This window comes from Triticum urartu, chromosome 2, assembly GCF_003073215.2.
Source record: "Triticum urartu cultivar G1812 chromosome 2, Tu2.1, whole genome shotgun sequence".
Classification (NCBI taxonomy): Eukaryota; Viridiplantae; Streptophyta; class Magnoliopsida; order Poales; family Poaceae; genus Triticum; species Triticum urartu.
The window spans coordinates 635,606,049-635,624,883 of record NC_053023.1 but is presented as its reverse complement, the minus strand read 5'-3'; the positions used below and the strand labels follow the sequence as shown (position 1 = coordinate 635,624,883).

At 45.3% G+C, this 18,835-nt stretch overlaps 1 protein-coding gene across 3 annotated transcripts; it reads left to right on the top strand.

Annotated features, from left to right (window-relative positions):
• The first annotated feature begins 382 nt into the window (after nt 1-382).
• LOC125539333 lies at nt 383-18,143 on the top strand. Of its 3 annotated transcripts, XM_048702767.1 has the most exons (15): nt 385-802; nt 1,392-2,075; nt 3,027-3,230; nt 3,428-3,739; nt 3,875-3,993; nt 4,150-5,169; nt 5,500-5,641; nt 5,724-5,883; nt 5,985-6,148; nt 6,561-6,640; nt 7,392-7,491; nt 7,672-7,733; nt 8,127-8,283; nt 16,584-16,773; nt 17,086-18,143. In XM_048702767.1, the coding sequence occupies exons 1-14, from the start codon at nt 629-631 to the stop codon at nt 16,752-16,754; spliced, it is 3,549 nt and encodes a 1,182-aa protein (XP_048558724.1). In that variant the 5' UTR covers nt 385-628; the 3' UTR covers nt 16,755-16,773; nt 17,086-18,143. The 3 variants fall into 3 exon arrangements, with proteins under 3 accessions (XP_048558726.1, XP_048558724.1, XP_048558723.1); XM_048702766.1 differs by having other exon boundaries at nt 16,584-18,143; XM_048702769.1 differs by lacking the exons at nt 6,561-6,640; nt 7,392-7,491; nt 7,672-7,733; ... (1 more) ...; nt 16,584-16,773; nt 17,086-18,143 and having other exon boundaries at nt 383-802; nt 5,972-6,142.
• The last annotated feature ends 692 nt before the right edge of the window (nt 18,144-18,835 follow it).

Below are 18,835 nucleotides of genomic sequence, written 5' to 3'. Positions count from 1 at the left end.
ACTCTGTTACCGGTGCCATACTAGTCAAAAAGACGCCACATCACCATCGATGCCCAAGAAAAAGATTATGACTTCAGCTTCACAGTGGTGGGCATCGCTCAGTGTAAAATAAGAAACAAACAAGTCCATTGATCTAGCTATCGAGGGCTTCCAGTTAGCTTTGCAGAGTTTGTCATTGGAGCAAATAGCTGCTCCGATGCCAAAAAAAAATTTGGGTGGCTTCGACTGAGCACCATAGGGCATCCATGCCAAAAGGCTGGAAAGTGATTTTGACACCTCTTTTGGCCTACATAGTGGAGGGTTGGAGAGAGCTACAGTTTGCCAAAAAACAATTGGCTTTTATGCCATGGACACCATCACCGGCCGTCCAAACATAATCTAACGCTTCAGCAGAAAACCGCAAAATTCTCTTCTTCCTCGGTTCGCTTCCGCCGCTCTCGTTGCTCTCCTCCGGTTCCTCGCCACTCCCTTTGCCGGGGCTGCCAACCCTCTGGCCATCCGCACCTCGCCGCCGCTCGGCTCTCACCACCATCCGCCCACCTCTGCTCCCGTATCTCTTCATCTACGCGCGGAGCCACACCACATTGGAGAGCATACCATAACCCTAGCTAGGGTGATAGACCCCCGGATGGAGGCCGCCGCCTCCAGCCTCTCGTCGCTGCTCGTCAGCCTCCGCGTGGACGGCCCCTGGACGCCGCCTGCAGCCTGGGATTCCATCGCCCCCGAGAGCGCGTCCGCCGGTGTTCCAGGCCCTGCAGGGCGTCCCTCTCGGGATCCAATCTACGAGCTCACCTCCGTTCCTGTGAGTGAAATATCTGAACCCAGCTAAATTCAGCATTATGTTACGACCCGCTGTGGCTACTAAACCAAAACTACTTCTGGGAGTTGCGACATTCATAGGGAGAAATTTTGGGTGCAGTCTGCAGTGCCCTTCAGCAGAAAAAGCGAGAGGACGCAATTGTTCTGTTAAAACAAGTTGATCCGGTTGGGGATTGTGGCCAGAATAAGTAGGCAGTTAGGAATGTAGGCAGATTGCTGTGAAATAGGGTTACTCGAAATGGCCACTGAGTGTGGGTAGTGAAGTGGGGGAAGTTTTGGATTATCTGTTCTGGGATCCTTAAATGTGGTATTGATAGGTATGAATGTTTTGACATTCTTCAAACGAAGCTTTAATCTGATGCAGTAAGTTAGGTACGAATTGCTAGTGATGCGATGATTATTAGTGATGACGTCTTATAACCTGAATAGATTTTTAGGAAGCGACTATAGATGTGTTTGTGTTATATCCTCTGGGTAGTGCCATTCTATTTTGTACTAAAACCATGACAAGTATTTTGGACTGAGGGAGTATTATATTGCTGATGGGTGTGAGGATCATCTTTATTCTGCAGGATGCTGCTTTGGTTCGTTTGGCTTTGCATGCACTGCATGGTGTCAAATCATCGCTAGATGAGATTGACGAGCTTTCTGTGTTGTTCTCCTCAAGTCCGGCAGACAGGACATCTCATCGCATTGCAAATGTGTGGTCACGGTCATCTAGCACTGCCTCTATTGGACATATTCTCAGTTCTATAGGCTCTACAGGTCTTGCAGTTTTCTTCTTGCGCAAGTTTGTGCACTATTATCTTTTCCAAAGTCGAGAAGTAAATTGTAGAAATAGAGAAGGACATGGACATGATGTTTCTGATGACAAAGACACTGAGCATTCTCCTCCTTATAGTCTAGTGAACCAAGCATTTGCTGCAGCAGTTGAAAAAGTTCTAGAAGGCTATTTCTGTTCCTTGAATACTTTACCACCTTCAGTTAAGCTGAGGCGGTCAGTGGGACAACCTGATAGACCTTCCATGACCTCAGATAGAGCTAGTTGTAATTCTAGCTCTGAAATCACTCTTCTGGAAGTTTATCTCCACACCGAGGAGTTGAGAAGGCATATTAAGTCCCTTGGAAATATTTGTTTTCCTAAGTTTGCAGGTCTTGCATTATGCCAGGAGGGTTTGACTACTGATTCTAACTTGGAGTTTGAGAATTTTCCGCGGGGCACTGATTTGCTTTCTTATTTGTATGTCCGCCTTCGTGTAAGCAATCATCTTATTGTTTAAATCCTACTATTCGGTTTAACTCAATTTAAGCAATCACCTTATTGTTTAAATCCTGCTATTTGGTTTAACTCAGTTTAATAAACTTTTAAAGGGATCTCCTATTGTCCGCTACTTTGTATCTATATTTTATCTTGCCAATGTCTTTGGTTTGCATGCTTAATAACAAGATCTAAGCTTTACTTATGATACTGAACATTTCAGACTTACCAATGCCTTGTTTGAAACGGCCATGGGATTCTAGGTCACATTTGCTGTAATTATCCAGAAAAGGAACTTTTTGAGAGAGAATCTATCAAGTTTGGAAATGTTATCAAATAAAATTTCCTTTCAAGTTATTCTTTGCTGCTTTTTATTTATCTAAGTTTTTTGGTAATAATCGCCCTGAAGTGTTGCCAAGTTTCCATACTCATTGTTCTAGAATAGCTGGCAGAGATATTGGTAGCAATTTCTGTCCTCCATGAGAAGCAAATAAGCAATGCAAGACTTAGGATGGTGTGATAACCCCTCCCATATTTACTTAATAAAATTGTGGAACTTACCGCTTCATTTTGTTGTTGATATTCTCTGTTCTATATCGACAATACATTCACTCTCTTGTTTGTATGGTGCTATGAGCCCTGGGCTATGTTTAGTTTCATATTCTACGTAGCCGAGCATCTTATTTCTCTTATGCTTTATATGTTTACGCAGTTGCTTACTTGGTCTCTGCTGGGATGGTTAATTTCTTTGACATTTCTTTGTAACATGGCAATCAACGCCACAGTTTTGTAGATTACCAGCTACCACAAGATCATGCTAGTTTTTCTTTATCTGATGGCATAAATTTGTGCTACTGTACTGAAAGTTTCTGTTTGGACATGTCCTTCTGTTCACGTTCTACATATGACAAATGTTTTGAAATGTCGAATGATTTGCCTTCAATTGTAGGATGCTGATCCAGTTCACTATGCTCTTTTGAAATATCTCTTCATTCGTTCCTGTGAGCCATACTGTAACTTCATTAAGTTATGGATTTACCGAGCTAGTGTTGATGACCCTTATGAAGAATTTCTCATAACACAAACCGAGAACAACCAGATTCAAGGAGGTTCGTTGGGCCCACTAGGTGATTTCACTGCATTGCCCTTCAAGGTAAGACATCACTTGTTGTCTTTGTGAAGCTTCAAGGAAAAATGCCTAAACGGTCATTATTGACCTAATTTATTCTCAACATCAGAAATTCAGATATATGATCCACTCTTCACATAATCCATGCATTTGAACCATGAAAATGTTACTCCTTTTCCAGTAGATCTAATTAAGTTTTTATCATGTATCGCTGTCAACAGGGAAGTAATCATGTATCTGTTCCATGTTTTCTGAAAGATATATGCAATCCTCTTTTACGCACTGGGCAGCAGCTTCAAGTGCTCATGAAGGTTGTAAAGTCATGCAATCTTTGTTCTACTGGAGGAGATAATTATGACACTAGTAAAACTATCCTTCTGGAGGAAATTCTCCCATGGTTTGGTACGCCAATTGAGTGCTCAGTGAATTCATTTACTTTCTCAAAAAGCAAGGCTGAAGCAGTAATATGTCAGAGAGACGCTATGTACAAGTCAATGCTAGAGAAGCTCCATCATTTTTTCTTAAATATTGAGGTCTGGTTAGCACTCTACTTTTAGTTCCAGAATTAACTACTTGTCTGTTTTTCACCCTTGCCAAAGCAACAGTACTAATACACTGGGTCAACTATGCTTTTAAGTCACACTTTATGACATGAAGTTATGTTTCAGATAATTCCTTTTGGTCCTCCGTCAAACTCCCTGCATAAAAGTAAAAGCCCTCTAGACACATCAGTTTCAGATGTGGAGCTATTGTATGGCGGCACCCATGCTCTACCAATTTGTGATATGTACGTCCTGGATCTACCTTTGTAGCAATGTTAAATCTGCCACTTTCATTCACTTCTTCTGTATTTTATTGTGCATACTCTTTTTTTACTCATGCGGGCAGTGTACATCATAAGTCTTCACCGCAACAGATTAGTCTGATCTGTCCTTTCTCACAGTATGTCTGCAGATGAAAAAGACAATGATGCTTATTCAACATCGCAAGAATCTTCAGATAAACTAGATCCACTGGAATCTTCAGAATGCTCTTCTTCTTATAGTTCTATGGATGAAATTGAGGTTGAGAGTGGCATCACTTGTGGTAATTTGTCTAGTTCCAGGTTTTCATTGTACTATACAAGTACAGGTGAAGCAAAATGCTCCTCAGAAACCCAAAATGTGCTTTCATATCAAACTAGTTCTCATCACAACGGGACAAACTCTGCAAGCCCTAATGATGAGCACCATAGAAATGTTGATTTGGGTTGCAGCAACGTTCCCATGCACTCGCAGAATGTGGAACATAATGTGATGCCTGATGCTCTAGAACTGGATTACCAGTATAGTAAATTTTGGCCATTTGGCAAATTTCCAAAGAACACATTTAATAGTTCCCCTGGAAAAATGTGTTTAGTTGATGAGTTTCTGTATACTAACAATGAAAGTGCAGTGGAGCAAGTATCACATGATGATGTAGTTTATCCATCACACACAGAGAAGTCTTGGAATTCTAGCATTCCTTACAATCTCAGCACCAATCCCATTCTGAAGAATGCGGCTGGTCATCATATGGAGAGTGACTTGCGAGGAAAATGGAAAAATCAAGCACTTAAAAGCTTTGCTTTCGAGTCGGTCACGAATCCATGTGAAGTATACTGTGAAAGAAGCACGTCCCTTGTGGAGTCTGAAGCCGGAGCTACAAAGGTTGTACATTCCACTTCTCAGATTTCTAAACAGCCTGATTGTTCCAGTGAGCTTCTTCAAGCTAAGACAGGGAGTCAGGGATACCTTGCTTCATCAGGAGAAACAGAAGCAAGTGATAATCTTCCAAAAAATGTCTGCGGGGGAGCATTATGGGAGAAATTGTTAGAATATACTGCTAAATCAACAGAAAAGATAGCTGGAGATAGTAGTTCAGCATCTGATATGCCACTTGATATAGCTATTGACAAGTGCATTATACAAGAAGTTCTGCTTCAGTATCCTTAATTGTATATGCTTGTACAGTGCAGTTCATAATGTCAGATTGATCATAATGCCTCTTTTTCATTCTACTATTACTATCAGCATAACATCAGAGACTATTTCACGAACGCTAATTTGTGATGTACTGTCTTTTAAATGCCTTTTTTGTCTAATTTAGTCCATCTGTCATGTATTAGGTTCATCAACTGCTTTTACAAGTAAAAAACCATCTTGTTGGTGAAAAAATAAATCTGATCCAGGCTATGATTCTAAAGCTTATAAACCACTAAAGTTGTTGGCCAGTATTTTTCTTTCTACCGATTATTCCTTAATTGTAATAAAAGATATAAATATGTTAGCAGCTTCACAATGAAGTTGCTTGAGGAGGGTTTTGATCTTTGTGGACATCTACTAGCACTACGACGGTACCATTTCATGGAACTAGCTGACTGGGCAGAGTCTTTTATTGTTTCCATTTATCATAAGGTAATTTTATCCATTTAGCCTGTACGCCATGCACCTATGTTTATATGCACAAATCTGTTAAGTCTGACTTCCCCCCATGCAGAAATGGTTCTCTGTTAAGTCTGAGCAGAAAAGAGCAGAGATCCAAGGGCTTCTTGACTTGGCCTTGCAGAGGTCTTCATGTGATACCGATCCTTATAAGGAAAAACTGTTTATATACATGAAAGAACAGCCAGTCACTTCTGTGGCAGCCTCTGAACATGGTAATAATTTGATCTTTAGATTGTCCTTGGCTACAGTTTTTGGGCTTCAGAACTGAAGGTTTGTTTCTCGAATTATTAACGGCCCAAGTTTTGGCGGCCAGGTTTCCACATGCTGGATGACTTCTTGCTGGGTTATAAAGTTGATTGGCCAGTGAATATTGTCATTACAGAGGAGGCACTTAGGAGATATGCTGAAATATTCTGTTATCTTGTTCAAGTCAGGTTTGCAGTCTTATCACTGACTGAAGTATGGCGGTTTCTAAAGGTGATTCCTTTATCGATGTCTTAATTCATTGAAATGTACATGCCATGTAAACTTCTGCTATTATCTGCATGTATTGCAAAACCCACAAGGCTGCAGCTGGAGGCAATTAGGCAAGAGAAAATAAATAAACAAGCACTACACAGAAATTTTAGGGGTCGTTATTGTTAGTTCGCATCAGTCGGGGGACAGAGAGTTCTCAGACCCAACCCAGATGTAGGATCTATTTGAAACTGAACAAGTTTGTGGGGTGCCCTTTGTTCACATACAAAATTACCGTCGAGTGATTTTTACTAAATTTTCTTCAAGAGAAGTTACAAGAATATTTTTCTGTCAACAATTGTGAATATCCATAATTGTGGTGACGTGGGACTTATTTGCTGCTATGTGATTATAATATGCTAATTTATTGTAGGAGTTGACACAGTTAATCAGTCGCTCTGGCCACAGTAGACCTGATATATTGAAAGAATTAAACTCTGTGATGAAAGTGAGGTACGCACATACAAAACCTTTCCAAAGCTTTGTGGCATTCAAATATTCCTCATAACAGTTTGGCACTTCCACTGAAGTGTTAAGAATATAATTGTCTGATTTGTTTCGAGTATTTGAATGTTTGATCTGTTGTTAAATCTTGTTATTCTAAAAATATCTCGAACTGCAATACATGTTGGCATATCCAAGTCATAATAGAAGTAACTGTTGCATTCATGTTTGGTTATTCATTCAGTGGTTTTCTAGTATTAGATAACCATAGCCAAATAGATTGTGGTTGATGGTCAGGAAAGTAGTTCCTTAAACATGTTATAAATATGACATTTGTAATTGCCATAATTGTCAAAACAAAATCGTTAATTTTATCTTTTTTGTACTGCCCACTCATTAGTCACTGCAAAATTGACCTGTTTCTACGAAACAACATTCCAAAAAGTAGAATTAGCTAGATATAATTCAAATTACATCTTGTACTGTTGAAAACATTGCTGGAGGGTTGAACCTTTTAATCTTCTGAGAAAAATAGTGTCATTTTGGATGGTTTAATTATTGATTTGCAATTGCACAGACCAACTTCCATATTATCTAAAATAGCATCCTCCATTTTTATGCGGAGGCATAATGAATTATCTCAATGGTCTCATGTATAGTTGCTTCTACTATGCGAATGCCTTTTGTTCCTATAGTATTGATTTATGTGTCCTTATTTCATTGGTCTGTTTCTTGACATAACTATCCTTTCTTTTGTCAGACATCAAGTTTACCATTTTCTATCAACATTACAGCAGTACCACCATTGCAATTTGTCTGATATATCATGGCGCCGTTTTCAACATTCCCTTAAACATCAGGTATAATATATTTGTTGGCATAGTAGTTCTGTTACTTACATTCAAAGAGGATGAAAATATACTTTTTAGACATCATGAGTTTATTATATATTAACGTATTACCTCTTTTGAGATAATGATCTTACTTGGTTTGAGCTTTTCTGGGTGGCTGCGCGTGTACTGATCTCAACTATTGTGTAGGTTAAAGATATGCGGGATATCGAGTATGTGCATTTGTGTTATGTTACAGACGCACTTCACATGTAAGGCCTTTACCCACAAAAATGAAACTAGTTTTCATTTTACTACATAATAGTTGATTATTTAATTGTGGTTCATGCCTGAACTAGTGTGATCTATTGCAATGAGCATAATAAAGATAATTATTAGACTACTATACTGTTTTGTCCTGTCACAAACTCACATTTGGCTGTTCAATTGAATATCTAATTCTTCCAAGTAGGATAGAAAGCAAGGGAAATCTGGTACTTCTGACATTATCTTTTAGCTGCCAAGAGAACTTCGTTTATCCCATTTAATTGGTGCCTATACTTTCTGAGTACATTTCTTTTGCTAATTCTGTATTGACTATAATATTGGATTTTTACTTGTGTTACATTATATGTTTGCTTCTAACTGCATGGTGTTTTTTTTAGATGTTTCTTATCCAATGAGACAAAACCAGTTGCCACCATAATCAAAAGCATGCTTCAACAAGCTTTGGAGTTCCGGTCATGTTTTAAGAGTCTTAATGACCTTTCAGAATCAACAGTTAATCAGCTTAATCTGCATTCTCTTATAAACTTCTCTCAGGTATTTTCTCGATTTCACATGCACAAAGTTGTTTGGAAGTATTACATTGTGTCTTCTGGGTTTATTCTTTCAACTCCAGCATACACATAAAATATCTTTACTGATCTGATAACCACCATTGATTATTCTCCCTAAGAACGATCTGTGTATCATAGTTTTGGGAACAAATAATCTATGGTCTGTCTATAGCTCCCTGTCGACTATACGAAAATCCTGATATAATCCATTGAGTTTGATTCTACTTCTAAATGCCGGAACCCCTCTCAAAGTTATGGTAGTATACCGGGTGCTTCCCCTTTTCCTTTTTCCTTTTCCTTTTCCTTTTTGGAGCTTAAACTGTTAATTGTGCCCGAACCAAACACCATAGATGAAGATTGGTCACAATAAAGGGATATTCTGTCACATTGTGAACAGTTGGTAATTGATGGAGCAGAAACCCGTCAGTACCCTTGGTAGGGTGGCGAACGTGGCCGGAAGTACCAGATCAGAGATCGCACGAAGAGTTTACCTAGGTTCGCGCCTCCGGGTGTTTGTATTCATGGTGGGATACCTCGTGTGAGGGTTACAATGAGGGATGAAGTATGAGTCTACCGACAGTATGGTTCTAGTAGATGGGCCTTGCTACCCCCAGCCCCCACCTTATATAGATGATAGGGGATAGGGTTTTACAGGAGATCGATCTGATCTTAGCTGCCACCACCTTGACTTGCTTGCCAAGGTAGTCTTTTGCCACCTCTCCTGGCTCCCAGGGTCCCTCCTGTGGTTAGGTCTTCGCCTATCTTCGTGGGCCTTGAGACGGGCCTGCTGTCGGGCTCCCCACCAGAGGAGAGGTTGAACGTGGCGGCACCTTTGTTGCGGCGGATGGCCCGAGCTCTTGTCCGTGTGTCGGGGTTGATGTGGAACCCGGAAACAGTGGAGTGGATGTTCGTCTGCGGCCTCTGACTGAGCTCGTGAATGGAGCGCCTGATTGTGCTGCAGGAGTTTGCTGCTTTTGAAGGAGCTCGGCTCATTCTTACGCAACTGAAGGCTTATCGCCATGATGTTTCCACGGAGGTCGTCGCCACTTTGTTTCCTGAGGGTTGTCACTTATCCGATTTCTTTGAGGAAGCGAGGGAGGCCTCCAGGATGGTGGCGGCGGACTGTGACCTGGATGCGACCTGGATGTAGGCATTGAGTAGCCTCAAAAAGATGTAGTGTCCGTTGCGGCCTGGGCGATGCCCATCATAGACAGACTTATTCGTGTGATGCATACTTGAATCAGTTTCTTGTCATTTAACAGTTTTATTTGGAGATCAAGCGTGTTATACTGCCTGAGGCCTCTTTTGTTTTTGATCAGGGCATGATGCGACCAGAGGTTATTCAGTCTCTGTCTTCCCTCGGCCATGCCCTTTTTTATAAGGATTATCAAATTGTTTTTCTTACGCCGATGCAGCCCCGTGTTGGTGGCACTAGGAGGTCGGTAAGTGCGAATCAGCCCCTGGGTCCGAACTAATAGAAGGAATGCACGATGCAGCCTCTGTGCGGACTGTGGGGAGGTCCACGATGCTGATACAGCCCTTGAGCCTGGCAAGCAGAGAGATACGTTTGTTTCTACCTCTAGGTCTATCCCATTGTGTTCGTTGTATTAACAATTGAAATAGCAAATCACTATGGGAACATAGAATGATTCCTTTATTCAGCAGTTTTTTTGGATCGAGCTGAAACAAGGGGGCTAAAAACATAAAAATGCCTATGCTTGCTGAAAGTAACTCATGCATAAAAAGACATAGTTGGGCGGTGTTGCATGGATGCTTCGTGATCTGGCTTGTCTTGCGGTTGAGGAGGTAGTAAGCCCCATCGCTAAGGGCTTCGTGAATGTTGTAAGGCTCTTCCCATGGGGAGGAGAGCTTGTTCTTCCGCGACTTCTGCTTAAGGCGGAGGATGAGGTCCCCGCCATTGAACTCGCATGCCCGGACATGCCATCCATTGTATTGGCGTAGTTTTTGCTGATAGACGGCCGTGCGTTCGAGGGCAATGAGCCGAGCTTCTTCCTTGGCGTCGATGTCGTCTTTCCTGAATTCTTCCATGGCCTCCTTGTACACACAGACATGCGGGGATTCGTACTCTTATGTCGGAGGGGAGTACCGCCTCGGCCCCGTAGACCATGAAGAATGGTGTGTTCGATTGATCTGTTTGGAGTTGTACGTAAGCTCCACAGGACGGATGAGAGCAAACCCATTTCCCCTTTGCTCGGACCAAAGGGGTAATGAGGCGGAGCTTCAGACCTTGCATGATTAACCGATTGGCACACTCCACCTGCCTGTTGGACTGCGGGTGTGAAGCCGAGGAGTAATCGATTGGATCCTTCGGTTGCGACATAATTCTTTGAATGTGTTTGCTGTGAAATTGGAGCTATTATCGGTGATGTCATGGGGGACTCCAAATCTGTGGATTATATCAAAGGTGAATTTTATTGCTGTGTCAACCTTCACATTGGTGACGGGCTTGGCTTCTATCCACTTTGTGAATTTGTCGTTGGTGACTAGAACTTGAAACCACCTGGCGTTGTGGCGAGGGGCCCGACCATATCAAGCCCCCAACGATGGAAGATGCCTGTGACACTGCACTTGTACAATTCTCCTTGGATGACTATGTATGCCTTGGACCTGCAAACGATGCACCGGACTTCGTTTTTGTCTTCGGGTAGGTCCTGTATATCAAGTATACGAGGAGCGGCCGAGTCCAGGTCGGGGTGACCGCGGGAGTTTCTTCCGCGAGTTCCCCTTCTCCAACCTCATCTTCTGCGTCCGTGGGCTCTGGTCCACCGGAGGTCGGAGTATCTTTTGCTATTTCTCGTAGCTGCACAAATGGCTTGTGTAGGACCTCCAGGAATGCCTCAGCTGGGACTGGTTTTTGGGCTGCCCCCATGCATGCCAAGTTGTCAACTGCCACGTTGTCAGTACGCTTGGCGTGGTATAGTACGGTACCATCGAATTATCCTTCCAGTTCACAGACGACAGCGCAGTATGCGGCCATCTTTGGGCTTTTGGTGTCGAATGCCTTCATCACCCGTTGCACGATGAGGTTGGAGTCACCGCGGCAGATGAGGTGATGGATGCCCATGGAGGCCGCAATGCGAAGCTCGTGGAGGAGGCCTTCGTATTCTGCCCTGTTGTTGGAGTAGGGGAAATGTATCTGTAGGACGTAGTTCATCCTATCACCGCAAGGTGAGATCAGGACGATGCCAGCCCCAATCCTTGGACGGTCATAGAACCATGTCCGATAGCGGGGCATGACTGACAACCGTGATGGGATTTGCCTGGTAGTAGCGACGTAGCTTGCGGGCCGCCATGAACACGCCATACGTGATCCTCTGATAATGTCGCTAACGTAGTATACAGGATGCAGAACCCGCTGCGTCTTGCCGGTCTTTTCTCTCTACCGCCATAACTACACTGACTACCTGTGTGGTGGCTGAGCGGATCGGTCTATAACGGGGAGGCCAGTTGCGGGTTGGATTGTAGGAGACGCCTGAGGTCGACGAATGCGGCCTTTGGTTTGTCGCTCCAGTAGAACTTGTCATTCTTTCGTAGGAGCCGGTAAAGCGGAAGTGCTTTCTCCCCGAGCCGGGAGATGAACCGACTGAGGGCTCCAACGCACCCGACGAGCTTCTGGACTTCCCAGATATTTTCTGGGGGCTTCAAGTTGACGATGGCTTGTATCTTCTCTAGGTTGGCCTCGATTCCTCGTTGAGAGACATGAAGCCGAGGAGTTGTCTCGAGGGTACCCAGAAAACGCATTTTTCAGGGTTTAGCTTCATGCTGAAGCGACGTAGGTTGGTGAATGTCTGCTCGAGGTTGGAGAGAAGGCTGGAGTCGTGTCTTGACTTGATGACTACATTGTCGACGTATGCCTCGACGTTGACGCCGATCTGGTCGTGAGGACACTTTCGCATGGTTCGTTGATACATCGCACCGGCGTTCTTGAGCTCGAAGGGCATGGTAATGTAGGAGAAGGCCCCGAAAGGTGTAATGAAGGAGGTCTTCTCCTGGTTGGACTCCATGCGTATTTGGCGGTAGCCGGAGTAGGCGTCCAGGTAGCACAGAATTTCGCAGCCCGCGATCGAGTCTGTGACCTGGTCGATGCAGGGTAAAGGGAATGGGTCCTTTGAGCATGCTTTGTTGAGGCCGGTGTAGTCAACGCAGGCAAGCCGCTCTGGGTGCGCGACTTCTCTGATGAACCTTGCAGCTAGGAGCCGAGCGATCTCTTTGCTGATGGCTCGTTGTTTCTCTGTGGTGAAGCAGTGGAGGGCTTGTTTGACTGGTATGGCGTCCTTTCGGACGTCGAAGCTGTGTTGTGCGATCTTTGTGGGAAACCCGGGCATATCTGTGGGTTTCCAAGCAAAAATGTCCCAGTTGCTCAGGATGAATTGCAGGGTTCATCTTTCTGTTCCTTTGACAGGTCTTCGATGATCACCGATTTCTTCAGGTCTTCTGGGTGCACTTGGAATTTTTTGGCTTTCTTTGCCGGCTGGAACACCGGCCCCGTCTTGGGTTTGGTTGGGAGTGTTGTTCATGTGCCAACGGACTTCTTGATGTGCTCGAGCTCCGCTAAGGCCAACGCTGCCTCAGCGAGCTCTATGTTGACGACCTCTGTTTGGAGTGCCCTCTCAGGTCCGTCGTGTATTGTGATCGTGCCATCGGGACCCGACATCTTAAGCTGGAGGTACGCGCGGGTGGGTAGTGCCATAAACTTTACGTAGGCCATCCTGCCGAGGATCACGTTGTAGCCGGTTTGGAACGGGAGGACCTCAAACTGGATCGTTTTTTATCTGTAATTTTTCTCGTCCCCGAAGACGACCTCTAGATCGAGCCGTCCGAGGGGCCACACCTGTCCACCCGGTATGAAGCCATGGAAGCCGGTGATCGAGGGCTACCCCCATCTTGGCCAGGGTGTCAGGGAGGATGATGTTTACGCTACTGCCACCGTCCATTAGAAGTTCAGAACCCATGGGAGGTCGAAGCCCTTGATGATCGGATTTACCACCAGAGCAAAACTTGCCAGGGTGGGGAAAGTAGGCCAGATGGTCGGTGCAGCCGGAGGCTATTGTGGCGCCTGACCACTCTAGGAGGTCCGCCGGGGTTGGTGCAATCGCGTAGACCACGCGTTGGATGAGCTTCTGAGCGCGACGCGTTTTTGTGGCCTGGAAGATCATGTTGACGCTGATTGTTTGGGCGGGTTGGTGGGTTGGTGAAGATCCAGCAGCCCTGAGATAGGTTGAGATCGATGCCACCTTTTCCGCCAGTGGTGATGAAGGGGCATGGACGCATGTGGTGTCGTTGTGTTCGTCGAACACGAACTCAATGTTCCTGAAACAGTTGTAGTCGACGAAGGGGTGAGGCGTTACGTCATAAAGCAACCCCTGATTGTCAACCTCGAGCTCGAAGGAGCCGAAGATGAAGGTTTGGCCAAACACGAAGTCGCCGGGCACGTATAATGATCCAATATGGGTTCGTTCTCCGACCAGCGTAGGCAGTGCCTGGTGCGGCAATTGATGGAGCAGAAACCCCCCCAGTACCCTCAGAGGGTGGGAACGTGGCCGTAAGTACCAGATTGGAGGTCGCACGGAGAGTTTACCCAGGTTCGGGCCTTCGAGGAATAAGGCCAACTCCAACGCAGGACCCCAAATGGTTCGGCCGTGTCCGTTTGGGGCTAAACGGACAGAAATCGTGGCCCAACGCGCGGGAGCAAATGGACAAACGTTCGTTTTTGTTCGCTTTCGACCAATTCCCAACCCAAATTTTGGCCGTGTTTACGTCGAAACGGACATTAGGCGGAACGCGCGCCCTTGTTCTTCCTGGCCCGCCCGTCGGGGACACAACCCCCTTTTCTCTTCCCCCCGCCTTCGCCGCCGCCACACATTTTTCCGGCCGCCTCCTCGCTTTCCAGCCCGGTCGCCCAAACTACGACCACCCCTCGCCATAGTCGCCCCACGCCCGCGTTTCGGAGGAGTTTTTGCCGACATTTGTGGCTCTTTGTCGCCGTATCTGGTACCAGGGAAGGTACAGCCGCCAGCGACGCCCATTGACCCTAACACCTTCCGGCAGGCGCTGCATAGTCGCCGGCTGCCATCGCCAACCTTGCCTGCTGCCTGTGAGGGGAGCCTGAGGTGCTCTTCCCGACCGCGTCTCCACCACGCCCGCAAGGTGTTCGACACTTTGCTCACAAGGTACCATGGATAGTGGGGACAAGTATTTTTTCCACAACTTCATTTGTTCATCGGATGATTCGTCCTTGGATGACGAAGAGCTTGTGGTGGTTGCTTTGGTCGTTAATGACCACATTTCTAGGCAGAGACCTCGGTTCAAGGGATCAATCCCGGGTCATGCTCCGGCCTTGAACCGCAATAGGGAGAGTGGTCACGCCTTGCTCTATGCCGATTACTTTGAGAACACCGCGCTCTTCAGACCACATCAATTCGGCCGCTGCTTCCGTATGAGGAGACATGTGTTCATTCGTATTTGGGAGGGAGTGGTAGGATATGACCCATACTTTGAGTGCAAAGAGGATGCCTTTGGCAAGCTTGGTTTCTCCTCTTACCAGAAATGCACTGCGGCTATTCGCATGCTTGCATATGGAATTCCAGGTGATCTTGTGGATGAGTACGTGCATATGAGTGAGTCCACATGTCTCCTATCAATGTATAGTTTCTGCAAGGCTGTGGTGGTAGTGTTTGGCCCTGAGTACCTGAGAGAGCCAACTGTCGCCGATACAGAAAGGTTGTTGGCGATCAATGCTGATAGGGGCTTTCCAGGCATGCTTGGGAGCATATATTGTATGCACTGGAAGTGGAAGAACTATCTATTTGCTTGGCACGGGCAGTACAAGGGGCATGTGAAAGGTGCCACTGTCATACTAGAAGCGGTGGCTTCATAAGATCTTTGGATATGGCATTCTTTTTTCGGCATGGCTCTCACAATGATATCAATGTGCTTCAGCGTTCTCCAGTGTTCGCAAGGCTTGCAGAAGGCCACTCCCTAGAGGTCAACTTTGAGATCAATGGCCACCATTACAACAAGGGATACTACCTAGCTGATGGTATCTATCCTCAATGGTCAACTCCTGTGAAGACAATACCCAATCCGCAAGAGAGTGCTAGGAAGGATGTGGAGTGTGGTTTTGGTGTGCTTCAATCTCGATGGGGTATCACTCGAAACCCTACACTGACATGGAGCACCGAGAAGCTTTGGGAGGTGATGGCTGCTTGTGTGATCATGCACAACATGATCGTGGAGTATGAGCGTGATGACAACATCTATGATCAAGGGTTTGATTTTCAGGGTGAAAATGTTGAGCCTGAGCACCACCAAGAACAGGCGACGTTTGAACAGTTTGTCCAATTCCATCGTGAAATGCGTGATTGGCATACTCACATGCAGCTCCAAGATGACTTGGTTGAGCACATTGGAATCACATTGGCAACCAGTAGATGATCGGTTCATTTTCTTTCCATCTATTGAAGACAATTTCGATTGGGTATTTGATTGTGTTTTTTTATGTGGAACTATTTGTTTGTAAGACTATTTGCAATGTTTGATTTATTTGGTTGTGAGACTATTTTTACAATGTGCATAGTTAAAATGTGCATATAGGGGCGCACGGCCAACACATCCAGGAAAACGGCCGGACATTGCCCCATTGCCCTACCCAAACGGACAAAATCCGGACTAAACGGTCGTCCGTTTGGGGTCGACAGTTGGAGTTCGCCTAATACCCTATGTCCTGCTTTGTTTTTGCATTCATAGTGGGATACATCGTGCGAGGGTTACAACGAGGGATGAAGTATGAAGCTAGCGAGAGTGGTTCTACGGATGTAGATGGGCCTTGCTACCCCCAGCCCCTACCTTATATAGATGACAGGGGCTAGGGTTTTACAGGAGATCGATCTGATCTAAGCCGCTGCCATCTTGACTTGCTCGCCAAGGTGGTCTTTTTGCTGCCTCTCCGGGCCCCCAGGGTCCCTCATGTGGTTCTTCTCCTATCTTCATGGGCCCCAAGACGGGCCTGCTGCCGGGCTCCCCACCATGTGGCCACCCCCGGTGTATTACACCGCCAGTAATAGATTTGTTGGTGTGTTCTATCAGTAGTTGCTGAGATCTGCTAAATATCTGTTGTCATGCACTTTACTTGCTGCAGTACTATTGTTGGTTTCCATTTCCTCCAAATCTTACCTAGCACTATGTAGCAGTTGCTAATTATATACTTGTCCTTTCCGGTAACATAATAATATGAAATTTGAGAGCATCTATCTTCCTGCACAGGTGGATGCAATTAAAACGAGGTTTGAGAGTAACATCAAAGATCTGTATATTTTGCATTCGAAGTCTTCAAAGTATGAGGAGCTTGGTCTTTCTCGCTTCTGGGGGTATCTGAACTACAATGAGTATCACTCTTTGAAAATCACCAAGGATGTGGGCTGCTTCTACTTCTGACATGACAATGTGAAAAGAGGTGCATCCATTTATCTTGCAATTTCCGGAACTAGTTCACCTTTTGCATCCCTTCGTGACAAAAGTTAGTGAGTGTGATTGTGCGCTAGTTGTGAGGTCTCTTTGTTTGCATTTGCAAGCAGAAAGAAGCAGAACGTGGGGGGAGGCTTCTCCATTCAGAGATACATATTGTTAAGATCAGCAGTTCTTGTATATTCCTTTCACTAAAGAGATTGGAGCTATGTTATTGATTAATTTATGGAGCATTTATACTTGAAAATGGAATGCCCGGTTGGGAAGTTAGAATATTGGAAATTCATTTCAAAATTTTCAGTGAAAAGGGGAAGTTACATGACTTGAAAACTCTGGCAATATTGTGGGTTTACTTGGACAATGAAGGTCCTTGCCTGCCCTCTGGCCTCCTGCCACTGACGGTGCATCCAGGCATAGTGATGCCGTACCTGGTATTAAATGTCCTGACTCCTGACCTTACTGGGGCCTCCTTGTTGCCCTCTCAGCAATTGCAACAAGATCACCACTAACTGGGCGACAGGACAGATTGGTTATGGGACTCTGCTCTTTGGTGAAATTTGTTGAACCTACCATAAAGACATCGCTGCCAAGTCACTACTAAAATCATGTCCATTTGGGACGTGAAGTTGTACACCGTATGTCATCAAATGCTAACCAAACGCAGTGTTCTGTCCCCCACAAACCACAATGGATGGCTTGGTGCTGCTGCCTTCGAGGGATCTGATACTGTCAACTCGTTTCTCCACTGTTGAAAATTTGAAGTTGCTGGATGAAAGGTGCTCCCCTCTTGAATGTCAGATTTTCTGGGTTTGATTCTGGCATTTTTCATTTGAAAGTTGGGTACTGTTGGGTTGACAGTTCTAAATTTGTTCAATGTAAAATTTGGTGGTTGGAAAATTGCATACTCCGATAGTCCGATTGGAAGTTCTGGTTTTCAAAACTGCTGAATTTATGCTGAAGGCTACCACGATCCGCAATGGTCAAAGAGATGTTATCTGACCTGCGAATCAGATGTTCGCAGAGCTGATAGTTGCAGATCTAGCTGAAATTGTAAACACTGGCAGAGAGTTCTTGGAAGAATGCGGAGCGGTGCTCTGTGAGACTGCTCTGTGCGACTCACCCTAGCTCAGCGGTCCTTTCCTTTGGTGCAACTGGTACCCTACACGTTCCCAGCGGAATATCCTACGCCGGCGTACAAGTATGTTATCTACTGTTTTGATGTTTTCCTTGGTCATCGTGCCATCACACCGTTTCTGAAACCTGTAGCTCAGACATGCCCTCTGTGTCTGCCTTATAACAGTGTAAAATTGAGGTTAGTTTGTGTAGTTTTGTGCGGCCGTCGTGTCAGTTCATCTGGTTCATCGATTGTTTGTTAGCTAGCAGAAAGACCATGTCAACTCTGTAGAACTTTTCACTTTGTGTTCACTCTAGCTTTGAAGTAGTCGGCACACGAATGGTCCATCCATTGCATCAGGCCCGAACAAATACATCGTCGTACATGTTGATGCCAGCATGCTGGCGTATAAGTAGGGTCAGGCTAAGATCACGGCTGATGAGCTATCCGCTGGATAGCTACATATCTGTGTGGAATCCCTTTCAGAACGCATATGAAAAATCCACAAAACACGTAGCCTGACAGACGCACAACCACCAGACTGCATGCATGCGTACCACGACAGTATTAAGCAAACCAATAGCGTGTGCAGATAGACACCATCACAAAGCTCACGTCTGAAGAGTCGCACCCTAGCATTTTTCAATGGTTGGCGCATGAACACATGTGGCTCAAAAACTGGGCGAGTCACTGTCGTAGGAAGAAACAAACCGATGACGGGACAAAAGGTTTGCACGGCACATGCAGATCCTGCGTGACAAGTGCATATTCCTCCCCCCCCCCCCTACTAGCTTAGCTGGCCAGGCCACCCAGCTGCTGTACGTTAACAAGTAGCAGCTGCTAATATAAAGCTTAATTAGGTGCTGTGCAGCACGGGGCATTTTCGTTAGGCGATTGATCGCCGCTAGGGTCCAAAAGGGCATCCCGGGTCGCAAGC